Source organism: Mirounga angustirostris, unplaced genomic scaffold (genome assembly GCF_029215605.1).
Source record: "Mirounga angustirostris isolate CCGP_5_RB_7025 unplaced genomic scaffold, mMirAng1.0.hap1 SCAF_5, whole genome shotgun sequence".
In the NCBI taxonomy this organism is placed as follows: Eukaryota; Metazoa; Chordata; class Mammalia; order Carnivora; family Phocidae; genus Mirounga; species Mirounga angustirostris.
In genome coordinates this window covers 30,012,247-30,034,045 of record NW_026991713.1, presented here as the reverse complement: position 1 = coordinate 30,034,045, position 21,799 = coordinate 30,012,247, and the positions used below count along the sequence as shown (strand labels likewise).

Below are 21,799 nucleotides of genomic sequence, written 5' to 3'. Positions count from 1 at the left end.
AATAAAATGCTAAAACAAGAACAAAAAAGTCAGAGATCCAAAAATAACTCTTGGAAATTAAATATATGATCACAGAAATTTAAAAAAAAACAAAACAGAAACTGAGGAAACGTCCCTGAAAATAAAGCAAGATGACAAAGGTATGGTAAATTGGAAAAAAAGAGGAAGGACAGTAAGTCCAAGCAGTTCAAGAACTGGGATGGGGGGTGGGTGTTACAAAAGAAGAAATGGTGGAGATGAAATAAGACTAGTATAAAAAAATTTCACAAAATTGAAGAATATGAGTTTATTTCATAGTAGAGAGTTGTTCTATGACAAAACATCATTACATTTCAGAAGACTGGAAATTAAGGAAAGACATATATATCTCTAGGAAGGGGGGAAAAAAAACAGACACACACACACAAGGTTCAAAATTCAGAATGATACGTTAACAATAATGGAGGAATGAACTCAAAATTCTCAGTGAAAAATTGATTTTCAAATGAGACTTTTATATGTCAGGTTAAGAATCAAGAGTCAGAAGAGGGTGGAGATTTCAGTCATAAAAGTTATGAAAAAGTTTAACTCTCATGAACTTTTTTTCTCAGAAAGCTATTGGAGAAGATAGCATTACTCCATGAAGGAATACATCAAAACAGACGATGACATCGAGTCCAGGAAATACCAGGTCCGACATGAGAGAGGAACGGGAAATCCTCAGGTATGGAGAACAACAGACAGCTGGGTAGCAGGCCTGGCAGAGTCCACACTCAAGCTTGTTGGAAGGTCTGAAAGAGGTATTTCTAAGGTAAAAATGTAAAAGTGCCAGGTGATTCGGATGTAAAGAATGGAGAATTTGGTGATGAATTTGTGTTAAGTACCTAGAAAAACTAAGCACAAAAGTGAACACATTGAAAAAAATAGATTTAAAAAGTGAATGAAAAAGACAATTTATAGGGAATACAAAAAGTTGTTCAAGGAAGTAAGACTCATGATGGTAGACTACACAGCTCAGCTTAGAACAGCTTTTACAGTCACCGTAAGGACTGTATACTGGTCTATCCGAAATTATGATCTAATTCCGGGGGAGAATGACAGGACAGGTTGTGTGCAGTATGCATTATGGAGATGACAGTGGTGTGTGCCTGGTGTGCCCGTAAAAATCCTAATCTTCCTCAGCGAGAAGTCAGTAGCAAGTGCTTTATAGTTAAATAAAAAAGCAGGGCGCCTGGGTGGCTCAGTTGGTTAAGCGACTGCCTTCGGCTCAGGTCATGATCCTGGAGTCCCTGGATCGAGTCCCGCATCGGGCTTCCTGCTCGGCAGGGAGCCTGCTTCTGCCTCTGACCCTCCCCCCTCTCATGTGCTCTCTCTCTCTCATTCTCTCTGTCTCAAATAAATAAATAAAACCTTTAAAAAAAAAAAAGCACCATCATGTCATTTAGACATACAGAGGCAAACAATTAAGGGAAACAAACAGCTAAAATAGCTGGTTTCCTTTTGTCAAAAAAATGAGCTGGAAGAAGTAATTTGTGGCACAGGACTTAGGTAGTAAGTCTTATAAAATGACCTGACTTTTTAAATGCATTTACTGTTTTGATAAACACAAAAACAAAGTTCAAATCAAGTTTTTCTCAAAAATATTCAATGAGGGAACAATCTTAATTTAAAATTTTAGCCTCTAGCTTCTAATCAGAATATTTTACTTTTAATGTGCAACATATTTAACACATCTAAGCCTCACAGGTTTTCCTGCCTCTAATCATTCCCTGTCTTTTTCAAATGCAAATCTAATCACTCCCTTGTTCAAAATCCTTCAAAATTTAAAAAGTAATTTTGAGATGTCCAAATAAAAATGAGTTCCACTGTCAAGAAAGTTTGGGGAACTTCCATCAGAAAAAGTTAAACAGCTTTTTTATGAGCCTCTCTGAGTCGCATGCTGTCTTGCTTTGTGAATCTCCAAACTTCTTTCACTCACTGGTCTGCTTGGGAAGGGCTGATCTACTGGATGAAAAGAACAAATTCCTTATCTCAGTATTCAAGGCCCTTTGCAGGTGCCGCCTGTCAGTCCTCCTGCTTCATAGCCCATTCTCCTCCAAGAGCACACCCTCTTCTAGACAAGTTCAACTTCTTACAGCTCACGAGGGTCCCTGCACTGTACTTCTCCACCTCCTCTTCTCTGTCCCTCAACTCAAATGGCACTTCTTTCAGAAAACCTTTCCCAGTCTCTCCAGGCAGAGTCTTCTGCCTGGATGCACACCTTGTGTTGTGTTTAGTCCTTCACTGGCTGCCACTATGCTCTGACTTATTTCCCTGTGTGCTGAACCTTTAGGAGGTAACTACTCACTTCTAGTGTTTCTAGACCAGAATATTGAAAGCAGCTTTTCTTAATGTTTGGAGAATAAACAAACAAATCCTTTGTTAATCCAAAGTTTAAAAAGACAGTATTTTAATTACTTTAGGGAAGATTTTGTTACCAAAGATGTATTTAGTTGTATAGAAACCCATCATGGCATTCAGGCTTTGAAGACAGAAATATCTGTATGTTATGCTTTGCTCAATTTTGGTAAGAATAATGTAATATAATAAAACAATATAATCATATTTTAAATGGAGGCTTGCAATCGAAAGGAATCTATGGAGAGTGGCTATATAGAGATAAAGCCAGACCTCTTCACAAGCTAATAATGTGCTTAGAGTCCTTTTGTAAATCTTATTTTATTGTTGAAAATTTTAATGTTGACTTTTCTAAATATAGAGTGTAAATATACACACACATATAAAGAACACACACACACACACATATAGAGAGAGAAAGAATATATAGATAGTATTCTAAAATGCTATTTCTGCCAGCAAATAAGAGACAAATTTAACAAGGACTAATCAATAGCAATTTCTTGTAGGTATCTATTAAAAACTCAAGCCAAATAATTTTGTCTTTTAGTTTTAAAATATGAAATTGGAAAACAATAAATACACAAAGTAAACTCAAGCTTGACTGAACAAAAGTGCTTTGAAATTTAAGTCATTCTTTGTCTTTTAAAACATTTAGATTTTTGTGTGCTACCTTAAAAAAAGGAGGTACAATGGGCCTAAAACCTTCAGGGCTTAAAAATGAAACAAAGCAGCCACTGTACTGTGTTTCTATTTGTAATACTGTACTTACCTGTGTGTATTGAAAGCCCTTAGCATCTGCCTTAAACACTGAAGTTTTGGGAAGAAAGCGTTTCATTTTTAAAAATGCATTGTAAGTAAATGCCTTCCTGGTCAGCTGTCCTGAAGAAATGATCAGGAGTAGCAGACAGTGATCTTGTGTCCCTATAGTGAATAATGATCCTGTTTGCCCACAGCCAAAGGAACAGGACTTAAATATTCCTTCTCCCTTCAGCTACTTTTCACAAGTTTTCAGAAGTTCAGACAAATGTGCCGCTAACCGTAGTGAGTCTGGAATAGGGTAGGGTGGGGATCTATGGGCTCACAGCTATTGGCTGAGAGCACTTCACCCACATAATTTCCTCTTTCCATCCCTCTCATGCCTGAAAGGGTGCCACCATGATGATGGCTCTGCTAAGCCCCTATTTTAGCAGCACAATATCAGGGGGACAAATTATACAAATAAACACTGGTTACACACTGATTCAGAATTAAGTTTTGGAGTCAAATGAGCCTGTTGCAAATTTAGGAAAGAAATTTCAGTTTTCAGATTTTTAGATTTGAGAACAGTGATTATGGACCTGTATTTCCAAAAAATTAAGTTAAGGGGCACCTGGGTGGCTCAGTCTTAAGCATCTGCCTTCGGCTCAGGTCATGATCCCAGGGTCCTGAGATCGGACCCTGAGTCAGGCTCCCTGCTCTGCGGGAAGCCTGCTTCTCCCTCTGCCACTCCCCCTGCTTGTGTTCCCTCTCTCGCTGTCTCTCTCTCTGTCAAATAAATCTTTAAAAAAAAAATTTAAGTTAAAATTAAACAGAATACTTAAGTTTTCTATGGCACTGAAGGTACAAAGATTCATTCCAACACTGAAAAGCTACAAGAAATTGATTCAGAGATATGAAACAACCTAATTTCAATCATTAAACATTTATGTAGCATCTGTATTTCATGATACCAATTTTATAGTAAATACTTCATCAGTACTATGGCTAGAATATAAGAATATAATAATGAAATGCTGAAATTTTCTAGCACTTTAAATAATAAAAATCTAAATTGAAGACTGGGGGGGTAGATTTTTTCCAATCAAAAAAGGATTATAGCTATCGTATATGAAATGATGACATTCAGTTACTCTTAACAGACATTTTCAGTTGAACGAAGATTCTCAATTATATTTTTAACTTACACACACACACACACACTTTCTCTCTCTCGTTCAAAGCCTACCTCCTGCCTAAGAGGATTGTTGTAAGGTTCAGATCATATGAGATATTTATATATTTTGCAGAGTACAAGGTAAATGTATGATGTTGTAGTTCTTCAAGAGTCATCTTCTAACCAGATTTCACTGCATCAAATCAATGTGGTTACAAACTACTCAGACTTATAAACCAATTTAGGCACATATATTTTCACTCAAATCTTGAAGGACAGTGTTTAAAATCAATAGTGGGGCACCTGGGTGGTTCAGTTGGTTAAGCACCGGACTTTGACTCAGGTCATGATCTCAGGGTCCTGGGCTCCAGCCCCGTGTCAGGCTCCACACTCAGCAGGGAATCCGCTTCTCCCTCTCTCTCTGCCCCTCCCCCACTCGTGTGCTCTCCCTCAAATAAAGTCAGTAGCAATCTAGTAACAAACAACTCAGCCACTAAATTACATCTGAATATTTAACAGGTTAAGTTCCTACCATTGCAAATCCAACATCAGCTTTCTTTAGTGCTGGGCCATCATTTGTACCATCACCAGTTACAGCTACAACCTGGCGTTGTTCGGACACAGTGCTGTCAATTATACCTGAAACAAAAGTAAATATTTGTGCTGTAAAAATATCCCCTTTAATTAACAAGGTGATTCTGCAGAGTACCCTGACCAGCCAGTTTTACAGACTTGAGGTTAAAAATAAACAAACAAACAGAGAGAAATGGAAACTGCCGAGATGTTGGACAAGGACCAAGTCCAGAAACTAAGGTTACACTAGGAGCAATATCCTGTTTTAATGAAGATAAACACAGTTCACGGAAGGTGTCAAAAGGAAATGTATTTAGATTTTATTGGAAAAGATAATATCCAAGATCCAATCTATTATTCAACATCTATTACCACTTTAGGAAACAGAACACATGTCTGTATTAACAAATTGTGAAGTAACTGTAAAATCAACTCACCTTTAACCAGTGTATGTTTGTCAGTAGGAGATGATCTTGCAAGTACTCGAAGCTTTGGCCAAATCTTGTCTATCCGCTCTTGCTCAATCTGTAAATGTTTGTGAAAGTTAAAATGTACCCAAACCTAGTTTTATAATTCCCAAATTAGCTTTCTGGCATATGTATCAGCAGTTCTCAAAAGAGCGTGGTTAACAGACCAGCACCATCAGCAACTCGAGGGAACTTGTCAGAAATGCAAATTTTTTAGCAAGGCCCCAAACCTATCATCTTATCAAATCCTCTGGGTTGGGGGCCTAGCAATCAACATTTTTAAAAGGCTCTCTAGGTCACTCTAATGCATACTCAAGGTTGAGAACCACTATTATATATACATATCATTATAAGATCAAATTTTAAAAATCTTCCCACTGCCTATGAAAATAAAAACTCCTTAACATAGTATAAAAAGCGCACAGTTTGAGGTGTCCTAAAATATGCTCTGTATCAGCTTTTTCTAACTCTTCCTCCCATACTCGCTTATACATATTATACTTCTGAAACTGGCCTACACGGACCATAAAAAGAGAAACGTGCTCACTCCCTTTAGGAGAAATATCTCTATCACTAGTCTCTTTCACCTCCTAAAATGTTAGTGTTTTTTGCTTCTTAGGTGCACGCTGCATTTCGTCCTGTGTGATGCCTAACACACAGTGCATATTCTGTATGTTATATGAAAAATACATCAATATAAAAATTAAAGAAACCCTTACCTCTCCTTTTTCATTTCGTATTCTTCTGTTGAAATCTTTACCTTCTAGGCACAGAAAATCTTCCCCAGGATGTAAAATACCACATTTGGTGGCAATAGCCCGAGCAGTATTAATATTATCACCAGTGACCATCCGCACAGTAATTCCAGCCCTCTGACATTTCTTTATTGCCTCTGGTACCTGGTTTACAAAGAAAAATTCGTATTAAGAAAGAAAATAAGTATTTCCAAAGGAAAAAAAACCCACTGAACAAATAATGCCTTACTGCACAGTCCTACAAATAATGACAATTTTACTTTCATCTCAACATATTCAATATTTCTTGAATTACTCCCAGTAATCTCTTCTTTCCTCTTCTACTGCCACAGTCCTAGTTCAGGCTTCATTTTCAGTTGTGATCCTACTTAATTTGTTTGCATTATTTATTTACCAAAGGCTTCTTAAAATGCCCCCCTCCCCAACCATTATGCAGTTCTTTTCTGGTTGGCTTTCTATCTTTCCAGTTTTATTGCCCAGACAACAGGAGAATAAAATGTTGGTGTGTTTTTTAGGGTTATGGGTAGCTCACTTTTTTCCCCCCACTCTGTATGTTTTAAGGATTACTTTACTTATTCTTGTACCTTTGTCATGTATGTGCTAGTTAATTTTCAAATCGACATCTTTCTCCCACCTCATCCTGAGTGCTGGGTTCATAATTCCATCAGAGAAGGGACAGTGGAATCTGGGTGTCCAAAACGGAGACCATGTTTTTTAAAATCTACCTAACAGAAACCTAGGGGTCATCTGACCTCTTCCAAATCTCTCTTACTCTACCCACCTTTAAAGGACAATGAGTCCTTGGATTCTACCTCAAACCTTCCCTGCACCTTGTCTCCCCTGCTTGTTGCCTGAACTACTGAAAATAGCTTTCTAACTGGTATCCCGTCTTTACGTTTGTTCCTCCTGTAAAACTGATAGAATTATTTTTCTAATAGATTTTCTTAAAAATACATGATGATTCCTCTACTGTTAACACTATAAGCCGCAAAGTTCTTAGTATAATAGAGTATCACACTTGAACCTCAAAATAATTTCTAGATTTATCTAGAATTTTTCTCTATGATACAACTTGATGGATGAATAATCTATATATTGTTTCTGTGTCTCTGCTTCTGGCAATTCCCTTTGCCTAGAAAATACTTCCTGCTCTTCTCTAACCAGGAAATCCATATTGATTCCTCTGGAGCATAGGGGCTGCAAATGCAAATGCCTATCAGGCCATGCGGGTAACATAAATGAGAAAAACACTGAACCCAACACTAATGCCTAACGAAAAAGCTATTTGGCTTTAGCTTTTTTTTTTTTTTTTTTTTTTACTGTGGTGGAATAAATGCCCATTGTTGACAAAACCTACCACTTTAAGAGAAAGCAGAAACCTACATTTGTGTATGCTCTCTCAATACATAATGCTTTACACACACATACCCACACCCACACGGTCCAAAGAAAATTTGACTGAAGGCTAAATCTGGCCTTGCAGGCTGAAGGTTTATGACTTCTACTATAAATACAGTTTAAATGTAATGTCTCTGGAAGCACCTTTCATGACCTATCTAGACAAAATTGTGTCTTTGTACAGCATATACATTAAAAAACAAATCAATATTTGATTTTGAAAACATTGGTTAGCTGTATAAAATGTAATATATATCCCGATATCTCATTTGAGATAAAAAGTAACCCAAAATTGTCTACCCAAGCACTCACTGGTTATGTGGTATCCTGAGAGCATTTGGAATAGAGGGACATTGAGTAACAGAGAGAAACTGGTCTTGGGTTAAAACCATGTGGCAAATAATAGCAAACTAACATTTATTAATGGCCCACTAACTATACCAAATACCTCCACATAAAGCTCACAAACCACCTCCACTTTTACAGATAAGAAACTGAAGAGAACCTTGTTCAAGTACCTATGCAAATTCAATAAAGCTGGATTTATTCTATATAGCTAATTAATCAAAATTCTCTGTATCAGAAATGCAGTCCACCATATACCCACACAGAGAAGCCTGCTTTATATTACATGGTCTCACGTTAGTCTCAAAATATCCATCTCATTTTGTGATACTAAAAAAATTAAGTGCCACTTTCATGTTTAAAAAAAGATGAAACTCTTTATCAATGCCAAGAGCATGATAACAGCAATCTATTTTCCAAAGGACAAAAGTTGTCGACACCCTATTCTAATACTACATTTAGGTAAGAGTTAAGCCATAAATCAATGTATAAAACTTTGGTTTCCTTTTGACCAACGGTTAGCAAACATTACCCACCTGGATATTTCAACATTTCTAAATAGGCTGCAGCTTCTGATTCTCTTATTCCATTGGTAGTGTCATTTACCACTCACCTAGAGATGCAAGGAGACTGACTGTCCCTCCTCTGCAAGACATCTAATCGTGGAGCTATACTTCCCTCAGGAGATCTCCCGGAGCCCCTCAGGTGAGTCTCCCAGCCTAGCTTACTTTCAGGCTAGTAGGTCCAAATGCCTACGTGACATACATTTGGATGTTTCAGACACCTCAACAATGTCAAGAATAGTATATCCAAACCCAACAGATTCATTCCTATTGGTTCTACCTCCACTTGAAATCATCCCCTTCTCTTCATCTTCCCTGCCACACTATATGTAGTGCTAAGCCATGATCATCTCTTGCCTGGGATCACTGCAATAATCTCCTGGCCTCCCTGCTTTGCTTCCTTGTTCTATTTCTTACACAGTACCCAAAACAGTATTTTAACAACACAAATTATGTTACTTCCCAGCCTGAATTTCTTTAATTACGTCCTACCTAGTTTTAGAATAAAATTCAGAACCTTAATTGTCTTGTAAGACCAAAGATAATCTTATCTGCCCCTTCTTGTCCACACTTACGGCCATATTAGCCTCCTTTCTATCTTTGAAATAAATAGCTAATACTTTCTCATCCTCAGCCCTCTCTCTGAATTTTTTGTTCCATTTGCCTGGAATATTCTTCTTGCAGCTATTAATATGTTTGGCTCCCTTTCAGCTATCAGATCTCAATTCAAATGTCTTATCTTCAGAGATCTCCTAATGTGGTCTCTCTAAGTTACCTAATTTCATCACCCTGAGCATATCCTTTATAGCCCTTTTCACACTTGTAATTGTCATAGCTGGTTATCACCCTCCCAACTCCCCCCATATGCCAGCCAGAATGTAATGCCCCTGAGGGCAGGGACCAAGTCTTATTCCTTAGAGAATATATTTTCACTTGGCATACTGTCCAAGTATTTATCATTTTGTCTGTTTGTCTTACTTCTCTAGAAGATAAACTGCATGACTATTTTGCTTACTGCAGTATTTCCAGTTCCTAAAAAAAGTACCTGGTACTACACATTGGGTGTTGAATCAATTAGCTGATAGTCATTGAACAAAAGCTGCTTTTTTGCCTTTGTGCTTTTACTCATGTTGCTTCTTTGCTCAGAATGTGCTTACACCTGTCCCTTGAGGTCCAGCTAACACCGCATCCGTTAAGACTCAGATCAGGTAATTAACCTCCCAGAAGTCTTACCTGACCCCTTCAGTGATTAACAGAGCATAGCGTCTTTTAAGTACACATGCTTTAGACAAAACCAGATTTGATTAGTTCTATGGTCTAGAGCTAACCTCTATACACCTCGATTTTTTTTCACCTGTTAAGTGAGAGTAGTAAGTCACAGAGGTGAATATTAAATGAAATAACACATGTAAGGCAGTTGGCATAGTTATCTGGCACACAGTAAGAATTAATTAAAAAGATGCTATTGCTTTAAACAAAGTTGGGGGCTCATGTTCTGTGCCCATATAACATGCTCCGGATAAATCTAACAATGTACTAACATCCTGAGTTATATTTACATGTTTGTCCATTCCCACCCAAGAATGACTTCTTTGAGGCCAGGGAATATACCCTAGTATAATGCTTGGCACACAGGTGCTAAACAAACTTTAAAATAAAGGACTTAAAGAGAAAAAGCAAAGTGTATAGTTGCATGCTGTCAAATAAGGTAACAGGATGTTTAAATTCAAATTAAATCTAAAAATTCCGTTTTTCAGTTGTACTAGCCACACTTCAAAACCTCAGTAGTCACATGTGGGGAGGAGCTACTGTGGGAACAACATAGAGAAAACTATCATCACAAGAAAGTTCTACTCAACAGTGGTGGTCTAGAGACCATGAAAACAAATAACTTAATGCATCTGGAATTTAATACAAATATCAACTGAAAAACCTACGCAGCTCAAGGCACTGTGCTAGGTTATGGTGCTGTCAAGTACGTAAGATCCCAAAGAGAAGCGGTCTAATTAAAAACCGTCAATAAGTAGCATATACATCGCAAGCACTATTTTTTCACCTGTCTTGGATTCACGCAGGAAAAAAGAAAGAAAATCACAAACACCAAGAATGTTACTAGAAAGCTGGTTCCAGTCAGTGCCTGGATCCCCTAGGGTTAAGAGAATCTGCACATGAAAAAGCACAGAACGTTTCACCACCTCAGGTCTCACAGGGTCTTCAATCCCCACAACAGCAATGCACGTAAGACCGGTGACAATATCATTTTCATTATCCCACTCTGGTTCAGGTTCTCCCGCTGGGAAATCTCTGAATGCAAGACATATGGTTCTCAAGCCTTCTGATGCCATTGGTTCAATCACTGTTTTTACAATATCATCACGGTCCCTTGGTCTGAATACTTTTGCCTCACCATTAGCACTCAAGATTTTGAAACACCTAAAAGGAAATGTTGAATCCAAACATCAGTAAGTAACAAAAATAATGGTTAGTGCCATTTAAGTGAACTGGAAGGGCTAGAAATCATGGGATCTGACATCTGGAATTTAGAGGATCACATATGTTGCATTTCCACAGACTTAAATCACATTGGCTTTTTACCCTCCCCTTTATACAACAGTTCTACTTTTTATGGTTCTCACTTTATAGTTCTCCACTTTATCAGTTACTCTAGATAGTCTCTAAACCTTCTCTCTTGGAAATGCAATGCTTTTAAATTTTCACAAAGAACCCCTAGTGGCAGAGGAGAATAAACTACACACCTGTCCATTCTGGTACAGAATTAGGCATTAACTTGAACACAAAATTCACAAATAGTCTTCTTTTAAAGTAAAAAGTCAAGTTTAATCAACCCCTTACCTGAGATGCTGTTTCACCACCTACATTGTTTTAACCATGAAAGAAAAAAACTTACTGTTAAAGTAAGCATTCTACTGAAATGAGAGAGAGAATGCCAAAATAGTTTTACTTTTCAGTGATACTAACTACCAACATTTCAGTTATGTAGTAAATAAAAGTCACACTATGTACTTCTCTAGTTAAACTTTCTTTTTCATGACTCCTTTCTCTGCTCCTCTCCCTTGGTGAGGCCGCCTCCTCCTGCGTCTGGGCACAACTTCTGTTTTGGTGATTTTCCAAAGCTCACCATCACTGCTGAGGAGCTCCATTTGGATGCTGTAGTGACACCTTAGATCTACTGCGTGCAAGTCTAAACGCTGCCTCCTCAACATCAACATCAGCCCCAACAATTCCAATGTAAATCTAAAAGTCTCACCTGAACACTTCCTTTTTCTGCATCACCTCTACAGTATCAGCTCCTAAGTCCCGAAACTGGGCCTCTTAACAGCCTCCTAAATGTTGCCTCTCCTTGCTGTTCCCCCTGCTGCTGCCTTCTCCTGGCTCCTACTTTAAGCTAGAGCTAGTGTAATAGCTTTTTAAATGAATTATCTGTCTCCAGCCCATCCTTTCTTTCCCTCCAACCCACCTTACTTCCTGATGTAAGAATTATCTTCAATCACAGATTTGGCCATTCTACTACCTGATGAAAAAAATACTCCGGTTACATCCTCTTGCCCACTTAATTTTTCCTGCTTAGCCTAACGTGTAAGAGCCCCCACAACAAAATGTACATATTACTGTGGGACTATTACCTATCAGACTGCAAGCTAGATATTTCACATGCATCATTTTATTTCACTGTCACCGAGCTGGTGGTCAAAAAGCTTGATTTGGTTTTGATTCAAAAATCTCTCCTGTATCACCTATCTGCTATTCAGCAAGACATGGATGAGACAGATTTCTAACCTTTCACCCTGACAACAGATAACCAAGGGTTCAATAAAGGGAAGAGGCTCTGTGTGGCCTGTGTGTCACAAAGGCACATGACTACCCAGCTGAACCATGCGACTTGCTAACTCTCCAATATGGCCCGTGTATTCCCACCTCCTTCCCTTTGACGTGGCTTCCTTCACCTTGATGTTCTCACTTCATACCAAAACCTATCTGAAGTGCCGTATCTTTCATATGACAATGATCTCATCTTAAAACTCTGTAACCATCTGTCATGTGCTGCCATTTCAGTAATTTATTTATAGACCTGTCTCTTAAACCTGTTAGAATATAATCTGTCAAGCAAGATAACACTGGATTATAAGCTACATATAAGCAAATTAAAAGTAAACATTCTTTAAATGTTACAAGTTCCAATGGGCTGCTCTTAAATTGTGTTTTTAAATTCTCTACTGGAATTAAGGAAACCAAAATAATTTCAACACCTATAGTAACAAACATTAGGGAAATTATACCTAAGTGTATAATGTCAAAACTGAAACTACTCGTCTGTGAAAGGACAGATAAAAGAGAAAAACGACCACTTAAAATGACAGGAAATATTTAAGTATCCCAGTGCAGCAGCACAGACCTAAAACCTCACTCTGATATAAAAGGAGAATTCTTAAGATCTAGGGTGAATGCTCTGCTACTCTAAGAACTTATCTGAAATTCATTCATCACATTTTCTGAGCTCACTATCTACAATGTGGCATTGAAGATCTAGACATGAGTTTTTCTTCCCAGGAGGCCGTTATTTCTCATAATCCTATATAACAACGGAGTCAACATGTCCAAAAGCAAAGATCAAGGTTTACTTTATTAAGTCTACCAGACTGAATGTAATGGGCACATTTTCCCTACAGCAAAATACTATGAAATAAAAGAAGCAGAAGTACAAAAATGGCAGAATACCATGGGCAAATATCTAGATACCATTAAAATATACTGAAAAGCTCTGAGGTCCTATCAAATGCCTGATGTTCACAAAAAAGGAAATAGCAACAATAACAACACAGTAGGTATTCCATAAAGCAACTATAGTGAGCAATTTATTCATCTAAGCATTTTACTCTTACTTTTTCAGAATTATCTCAGATGCACCCTTGCTGAATATTCGATAACTTCCATCTGAATTTTTCAGGACAGTACTCATGGACTTCCTAACAGAATTGAAGGTGTAGACTTTGTACAGTGCTTCTTCTGGTATTTCATTTCTAACATCCTGATAATCTCGTTTTAAATCCAAAAGAAGTCCCAACAAGGCACATTCAGTTTTATTACCAACATGACGAGGTAATCCACCCTCTTTCTCTGGTGGCTATAAGAGAAAAAGGTTTAGAAGCTAGTATCATCTTGTTTCTCTATGACAGTTTAACTTATAATGTAAAATAGAATGCGACATTCTAAAACAAAACTACATAGGAAACTTCTAGTAATATCAGCATTTCAAAGAGGGACACAAAAAGGTACGGTAGGAAGGATCTCGGAGGCGAGAATGGCATGGATTCCAACCTCAGCCCTGCCAGTTACTAGCTACGTGAATTTTTGGCAAGTTACCCCACTGCTGTGGTCCTTGGCTTCAGCAACTGGAAAACAGGTGCACTTATGACCCAAGAATTAAGTGAGATAAGGCATGTAAAGTTTAAAGTTGGTTCCTGACACATAGTGAGATTTAATAAATTTTAATTCCTTTCCTTTTCTCTTCCTGTTTTCATTGAACATTTAAATAATTCAAATTAAATCTTCTATACAAGTTTTTAAACTTAAAGCACTGCTGCCTTAAATATATGTATATAAAAGCTTTACTTCCTTCATCGTATCTTCACAAATACCACCTTATATATAATTATCACTGTAGTAATAAGGCCAGATGTGATCATCTTTACTTAACAACTGAAGAAAGTAAAGCTCAGACTTTCAGCTAGTAAAAGGCAAAGCTAGATCTAGAACCAGGATCCCATAACTTTTCAGTATAATAATCCAATTCATGCGTATTTTCACTAGACAAGTTGTAATATTAATTCTGCTCATGGCCTTCATCCATAAATCACCAGAACACCTATCAACTTAAGCAATTCCACACTTTATGTTGCAAGTTAAGACTTTTAACTTGCAAAGTTAAAAATATTTTATTCTAAGGCAGCAGAAAGTCTAGAATTACTTTATTGAGTTAGTTTCAAAAAGTCTTGACTTCATTGGTAGGATCTACTGAGTAACCAAACAGAACATATAGCAAGCACATATAAGAACATATTCATTTAAGTTGAAATCTGGCTTCAAAATTTTCTCTAGAAAATTGAGAGTTGACTTTCTACAGTAAGATAGCCTGGTCTTTCACAAAATATGCTTAATAAGAATTTAAAATTAAGAACTTGTTATAAGGCTTGAGAGTTTCTAAATATGGGAAATTCAAAATATAGGAGGAGGAAAATGCAAGTGAACAAGGTATAAGTTGATCAACAGGTCTTTCTTGTAATGCAAATTGTATTAAAGAAACTTACATACATTATCTGACTATATGACTTTTAAAAATTTAACACATCCAGTTCTCCAATAAGGGTAGGTCTGAAGAGCTACATACAGTCTATTATTACACATTTAAAAATTAATTTTCATATATAAATTATTAAAGAAACCTTACCAATATTTTTGATGTATAAGCACAATTCACAGAAATTCCTGTTACAAGATGGGACAAAATATTTGGTGGAATGGCTTCTGGTTCAGGAATCTTTTTATAGTGTTTTTCATTTATGTAAGCTTGAACAACCGTCATTCTGTTCATTGTCAATGTCCCTGTTTTATCTGAACAAATAGCTGTAGCATTTCCCATGGTTTCACAAGCGTCCAGATGCCTTACTAAGTTATTATCTTTCATCATTTTCTATGGTGACGAAAACAAAAAAACAAAACAAAAACACCTAGTTAAGCTACATACAAAACTACTCATTATATAAAATTGTAAAGTGCTTTAAATTAAGAACTAAACTCCCAGCTATATACAGTATAAAGCATTAATTTAATACTGGAAGAATTTTAGTATATTTGACCTATTTGAATAAGCTAAAGGGGTATACTAGCTTTCTGTAGTTATTTTTTTTTTTACCAATGCATAATATAATCTAGTAAATGAATACAGATACCTGCACTCATATGCAAATCATGTTGACTATATGCCTCCAACAGCCTCTGTGAAGTGTCTTCACATTATGTAAGAGTAATGACAATCTGTATTCCAAGTACAGAGGTACTTACAGCATTGTAAAAGTATATGACATTTAAGGATTATGTCTCCTTATAAAGTGGAAAACAAATCACCAAGGAAAAAGTAGCTTTATCAGTTAAAATGCAGAGCTTGTGGGCTTGTCTGATTTTTTCTTTTTGACTCTGATAGACTGAGATAATGTATCAAAACCAGAATGGGTCATTTTTATCTCTTCCATATGCTGCTACACCTGGCATTCTCATCCTTAGGATAATCTCTTCCTCTTATTTACAAGAACAAAACAGTTTCAAAAAAAAACTAAGAGTTTTCACAGTAGCCCCAAAAGGCATTTAAGTTAAAATGCTTGATAATTCATTTTCAAAAATGTAGAATGAGTTAAAAATGACAAGAGCTATTTTACAATGTGTATTCTGTGACTACTGATATGCAAGATACTGCAAAAATTGGTTCTTTGAAGAAATAAATATGCAGAAGAGGTGTAACTCCCAAATTACGTGTGATTTGCATGAATATTGAAGATAAAAGAATGAAGTTCTACAGTGAAAAAACAGGTGCTCAATTTCACAAAGTACTAATAAAGGATCCAGAAAGACTACACACCTCCATGAAAAAGAACTTAATTGGTAACATTCAGTCTAAATATTTAATAAAAGCAGAACAGTAGTTAAAATGCTCTTACTCATTTTCTAGTAATGTAAATTAATTCTGCCTGTATCTTTTTGATCAATTGAAAAATTAATGTTATTGATGACTACTCAAGATGAACTGACAGTACTGATAAAATGATGTGTCTAAAACTTATTTCTAATTATTTCAAAACTTCAAAAAAAAAAAAAACCAAATAGGTGACTGCACTGTATTTCATCACATTGAAACATTTATCATTTGAAATGAAAGATGTTAAATGCCTGAAAAGAAAATAAACTCAAACAGTAAGCAAAAAATATTCTTATCTTGACGGGTTTATTGTAAAATATGTTGGAATACTAAGGATCAGAGAACTCCAGCAGAAACCGTGACTATTTATATTGCTCATCACCATCAGCAATACTACTTAAGAATAGCTAATTTAACACCAGAAAATTGACAAGAGCCGCATTCTTCCCATTAAGTATAATTTTACCTGCAAAGCCATTTTGAAAGGTCAAAGTTGCCCAAGCTAAACCTTTTTAAAAATCCAATTCACCTTTTCCATATAAGATCTAAAATTAATTAAAATAAATTAGTAACCTTCAACCAGATTACAAAAGCAGTAGTGAGCAAAGGCGTCAACTACTACAGGTGACACTGGAAGAGACTGAGTAGAGTAAGAGCAGGCGATTTACAGCAAGAGTGAGTGGGCCCTGGATTATGTGACAAACTACGGGAGGGCTGGTGAGGCTGGACCAGAGGAGCACCAAGAGGTCGGCAGGGCCACACTGGCCGGACCCTGCAGGCCACGGGGAGCTTGGATTTTTTCTCAGTATGATGTAAGGAAATAATATAGCTGAATTCTATTTCAGAAACAGGAGTCTGCTTACTGTGTGGAAGCTCGGCTGTGTTGTGATGAGGGTAGAAGAGTGCAAACGAGGAGGGCCGAGAAGGTTCAACTTGAGAGAAGCCTCTATGGTGTTTTCCCACAGGTCAATGACACACATTCTTACTTTAATTTTACAGATGGAGAAAAGGGAGGTGATGTGACTTGCAACATAACTACCATGTAACAGTGAAAATTAAGCTAGAACTTTGCTTCGCGGGGTTGTGCTCGGTTTTGTGTCAAGGCTGCCCTGTGAGGAAATGTATATATACATCGTGATGTATAGAGACCTTCAACTTGGGGGGATTGGGGGGTGGGGGGTGGGGGCGCTGTGACAGCATTTCTAAAGGGAACTAACTATAAATTTCTGGAAAACTCCTTTCAGAACCAAAAAGAAAAGAGTCACCACAGGTGTGAATTTTCTCTACCAATGAAAGCTTTAAACTTAGTAAATCGACTTAACCCTTTTCTGCTTACCTTGACTGAGTAAGCCAGGGAGATAGTGACGGCAAGGGGAAGACCCTCTGGTACCGCAACCACTAGAACTGTAACTCCAATAATGAAGAACTTCACAAAATATTGTATGTAAATCGGTGTGCACTCCGCAAGCCATGGTCTCTTCTGAACCCAGAAGGTATCAATGACAAAATATAATACTAGAATGATAACTGTGATGGCAGACATCAACAAACCTTTCAGTATATTAAAAAAAAAAAGAAAAAGGAAAAGGAAAAAATGTCGTTATTTCAGTAGTCCAGACACTCCCCATTGTCAGTTACATATTAGCCACCACAAGAAATTACCACTGGTTTGAGAATACTTAAATTTCTCTGAGAAACTGTTATCTCTTTTTTTTTTTTTAACTGCACCTAACTCATCGTTTGGCATTGTCAGATTTAATTTCTGCTTCCAAGTATAGCCCTGTCCCCAGGAGAACTGGTAGGAAAGTGTTTATGATTCTTTCCTAGACCTAATTTTATCTTCCGCCTTCTACTAAAGCTAAGACAAAATAATAGGCAACGACAAGGAAAATACCAAAAGCTTAGAGTTAAGTGGGTACTTTATACATTGGCAACTGCTTACTGTTGAAAGAGAAGACGGTAAAAATCTGATCAATGGGGAGACTTGGAATTAAATATTCAACCCTATGTCTTTTACTAAAAAAATGAATTTTCTCAATTGTTTTTTCATCTATCCTTAGTGCTTCATGTTTTACAAACCATTTACCTGTTTTGTTTACTTGTTAGCCTATTACAAATGAGTACTGAAAAATAAGACAAATCCACGTATCTGCACCTAATAATCTAACCATCTTAAATCCACCCTTTTCCCCAACACTGAGGCAGTATTACCCTTTGGCTATATATTACAAAAAGCGAGTATTTGCTATTGGATAAACTTATTCAGAACAGAAGCAAAACCTCACTTTTTCCAACATACTCCTAAGAAGTAGAATTACATAATTTAAGCAATTTTAATAGTATATGCTGATTTATCCACGTGTTCTTTCACATGGATGATAATACTGGAGGGCATGCTCTGTTTTTAGCTAAGAGCTCTGCTTCTGCTTCTTTTCTCCACTCTAGTTTTATTAACAGGTGTTTTCTAGTGAGGATAGCAATTTGGTAACTTTGGCCTCACCAGGATGGTGCTCTAACTAAGCATTTCAATTTAAGTAAATGGTAATTTTTAGAAAAACATATACCTAATTTTCTTCATAGTCAGTAAAAAGATGAGCAAAATGTGTGGTGAAATTTCTTTTTATTAAAATATAGTTGGGGGGCACCTGGGTGGCTTATAGTTGATTAAGTGTCTGGCACTTGACTTTGGCTCAAGTCATGATCTCAGGGTCCTGAGACTGAGCCCTGCATTAGGCTCTGCGTTCAGCAGGGAGTCTGCTTGAGGATTCCCTTCCTCCTCCTCTCCCTCTGCCCCTCCCCTCACTCACATACATTCTCTCTCCATCTCTCAATCAATCAATCTTTCTTTTGAAAAAATAAAATAAAATATAGTGGGTAATCTGCTCTGAGTACCCACACTGCTAGCACTCTCTACTGGTCCCAGAAATCCTGAGAAATTCAGAGATGAGCGTATGGGCTTGTGAACTGGGCAGTCTTTGGCACTAATCCTAACCTGACCACTTATTAGTTAGTTCCTACCACGTATACTGGGGATTAGAGTCCCTAAGTTGCAATAGTATCATGATGATCTGCAATAACTCAAAGACCTGGTATACTGTGGATAAAACGGAAAGTATTTTTAAACCCCCTTCCACTCACAAAGCAACAATTTGCAGCCTTAAGTGGGTCAAAAGACCATTTTCAAGCAGAAGGTTAGCATATTTTAAAAGCAAAACCTTATTTTCTTCTGTATATCATACCTGCTTTGCCAATCTGAACAGCCAGCTTTGTAAGTTTCCCTTGTAAGACAGATTTTTCCTTTTTTGGCAAATTTGCTTTCTTTTTGTCTTTTTCATCACCATCTCCACCTTCTTCACTCTTCAAAGGCTGCATTTCCATGGCTGCACCATCCTGGGCTTTTGCTACGTGTAAGAGCAAATAAAACCTCACTACATTTTTAAAGGCACACAAAAACTATTAATATTTTGAAACAATTTTTGAAACAAATCAGTTTCTTATAGAAACTAGAAAAGCTTTAAACATTCAGCTTTGTGTGTGCATGGGTCTATGTCTAGCCAGAGAAAATAAGACAATAGTGACAATAGGTTGTGAATCTTCAAACCAGACATTTAAGAATGTTGTGCCAGGTAATAGGGATGAGGCAGAAGAAGAAACATGGGATCCTTAAACTAAGAACTAGTACCAAATCACTTCTCTTCCCCCATGTTGTGTTTGATAAGATTCATTTCCAAACACTATAAATCCCTCCCACTTATGACAATAATAGAACATTATGTGTAAACCATATAGAAAAATGTACATATGTTTACAGACCTAAATAAATGCAAAAAACCATTTAAGTTTTATACTTTGTTTCTTACACATTTTTCCTAGCAATGATATAGTAACCAATGTTAAAACAGTTCAAGTGCTGAAGTTGAAAGTTACCTACAATCTGGATTTTTCTTAGCTTACTACCACAAATCATAGTTAAAAATCTTATTGCCATTGTAAAGGCAGCATGACTAAGGCACTGGCAGGAAGCGAGGTTAACCCAAGTTAACATAAACTGTTGATTTCCCTTGCTACATGTATCCTACTTTTGGATGAATACAGTACACAGTAGATATATTTTTGGATATAATGAAAACAAGCTAACTGTACTTTTTATCCTTGTGAACTTACCTTTGTTGCGATTCTCAATAGCTCCATCTTGTTTCTTATCTGTAGGAACAAAATGGGAATTAAAGCTTTCCAAAAGAAATAAAGACAGCCATGCTAAATTATGCAGAGGTAGTTCACATTTCTTAACAGAATTGTTACACAATGGTGTGTACTTGTATAGATTAGAAAGCATTTGGCTTGTAATGACCTGCTGGGTCAATCATTCCCCAGGTCTTCACCAGGGGAAATACTCCAAAATAATTTGGGGCATCAGTATTTGTTTGATTTCTCCATAAGACTTTACTCCTGCATATGCTGTAATGAACCCAAATATGGTACAAGAGGTTCTCAAACTAAATACACATGTAATTCTAAGAATGGAGAAATGTCACGAAGACAACAGGCACACAGGATGTTGGGAAGACAGGAGAGGCAAGTCAGTAAAATTAGAATATGAATGTAAAGAACGGGCCAGTAGGACTACCAGTTAAGATAATTCACCAAATTAGTTTTCAATTTGGAGAAAACAAAGATGGGAATGTCTAAAGCAATAAAGTAATCAAGGAGGGACTGAGTCTATTGTTTGGAGCAGGCAGTGTAATACTGAAAATGAGAAAGAGGAAGCAGAGCTAATCCTTCTTCCACCTTCTCATCTCGAAGAGCTATCTTCAAACTGGGAAACATGGAACAGAGTCAAGAAGGAACAGATGTTCAAGATAGATGACGAGAAAGGAAGAGACTATCTAGCTACTTTCAACAGGATCTGAGTTCAGAGGAACCAGACAGCTACATTCTAGACTAGGAAGGAAATGAGAAAGATTACCCTGAACTGCTTCTGGGTAACGGCCAAAGCAGTCAAGGGAATGAGAGAAGGCTGGAGTCCACAGATGGAAAATGCCCCATTCTAGGAAGAAAAAAAAAAAAACAAAACAAAAACACAACCCTAAGAATCAAAAATGATAGACAATGAGTTAGATGTTCATTCCTGGGAATATTTTTTACTGTATTAATAAAAACAGAGGTATAAGACCTTAGAAAAAATAGTGCTTGTTAGAAAAGACACTGTGGGGTCAACAAGAATAAAGTCATGATGCAAACCCTCCTTACAAAAATAAGTAAATAGGGTCCATTGACCTTAGACTCCTATAAATTAGAATGCAGTGCAGTGTATGATTAAGCATACAGACTCTTGAGCTAAACAAGCAGGTCTGAGCTGCCACTTACTAGATCTTTGACCTGGAGCAAGTACATAATCTCCATAAGCCTCAGGTTACTCATCTTTATGTCCTAGGGTTTTAAGGATTAAGGAGATAATGCACATAGCATTCAGTAAGTGGTATCATTATTACTGGTTTTCAAATTGCCTTCCACTCCACCTTAAGAAACCTAAGGAGGCACGTGGAGGGCTACTGTAAGGACTGGAACAGGAGAACTTAGAATGGGGGTCTTGCTACCTTCAACTTGCAGTCAGAACTGTTCAAATACATTTTTGTTTAAACTAAAAATTTTGCAACTGAAGACAAAACCCCAAATAATAAAACATCCAAATATTAAAA

At 37.0% G+C, this 21,799-nt stretch overlaps 1 protein-coding gene across 6 annotated transcripts in view; it reads right to left on the bottom strand.

Moving 5' to 3' along the window:
- The window catches only part of ATP2B1 (ATPase plasma membrane Ca2+ transporting 1), a 126,510-nt gene that overhangs the window by 18,202 nt on the left and 86,509 nt on the right, over positions 1 to 21,799 (bottom strand). For all 6 annotated transcript variants that reach the window (XR_006790588.3, XM_045872871.3, XM_045872873.3 and 3 more), the window contains exons 7-15: positions 20,265 to 20,303; positions 19,340 to 19,501; positions 17,437 to 17,651; positions 14,859 to 15,101; positions 13,294 to 13,535; positions 10,588 to 10,825; positions 6,051 to 6,230; positions 5,302 to 5,389; positions 4,824 to 4,930 (exon numbers count right to left, since the gene is read on the bottom strand). Coding sequence is in view for 5 of the 6 variants with exons in the window: in XM_045872871.3 (XP_045728827.1) it covers positions 4,824 to 4,930; positions 5,302 to 5,389; positions 6,051 to 6,230; positions 10,588 to 10,825; positions 13,294 to 13,535; positions 14,859 to 15,101; positions 17,437 to 17,651; positions 19,340 to 19,501; positions 20,265 to 20,303 (1,514 nt within the window). In the remaining variant the exon portion in view is untranslated. The remainder of the gene's footprint in view (positions 1 to 4,823; positions 4,931 to 5,301; positions 5,390 to 6,050; positions 6,231 to 10,587; positions 10,826 to 13,293; positions 13,536 to 14,858; positions 15,102 to 17,436; positions 17,652 to 19,339; positions 19,502 to 20,264; positions 20,304 to 21,799) is intronic.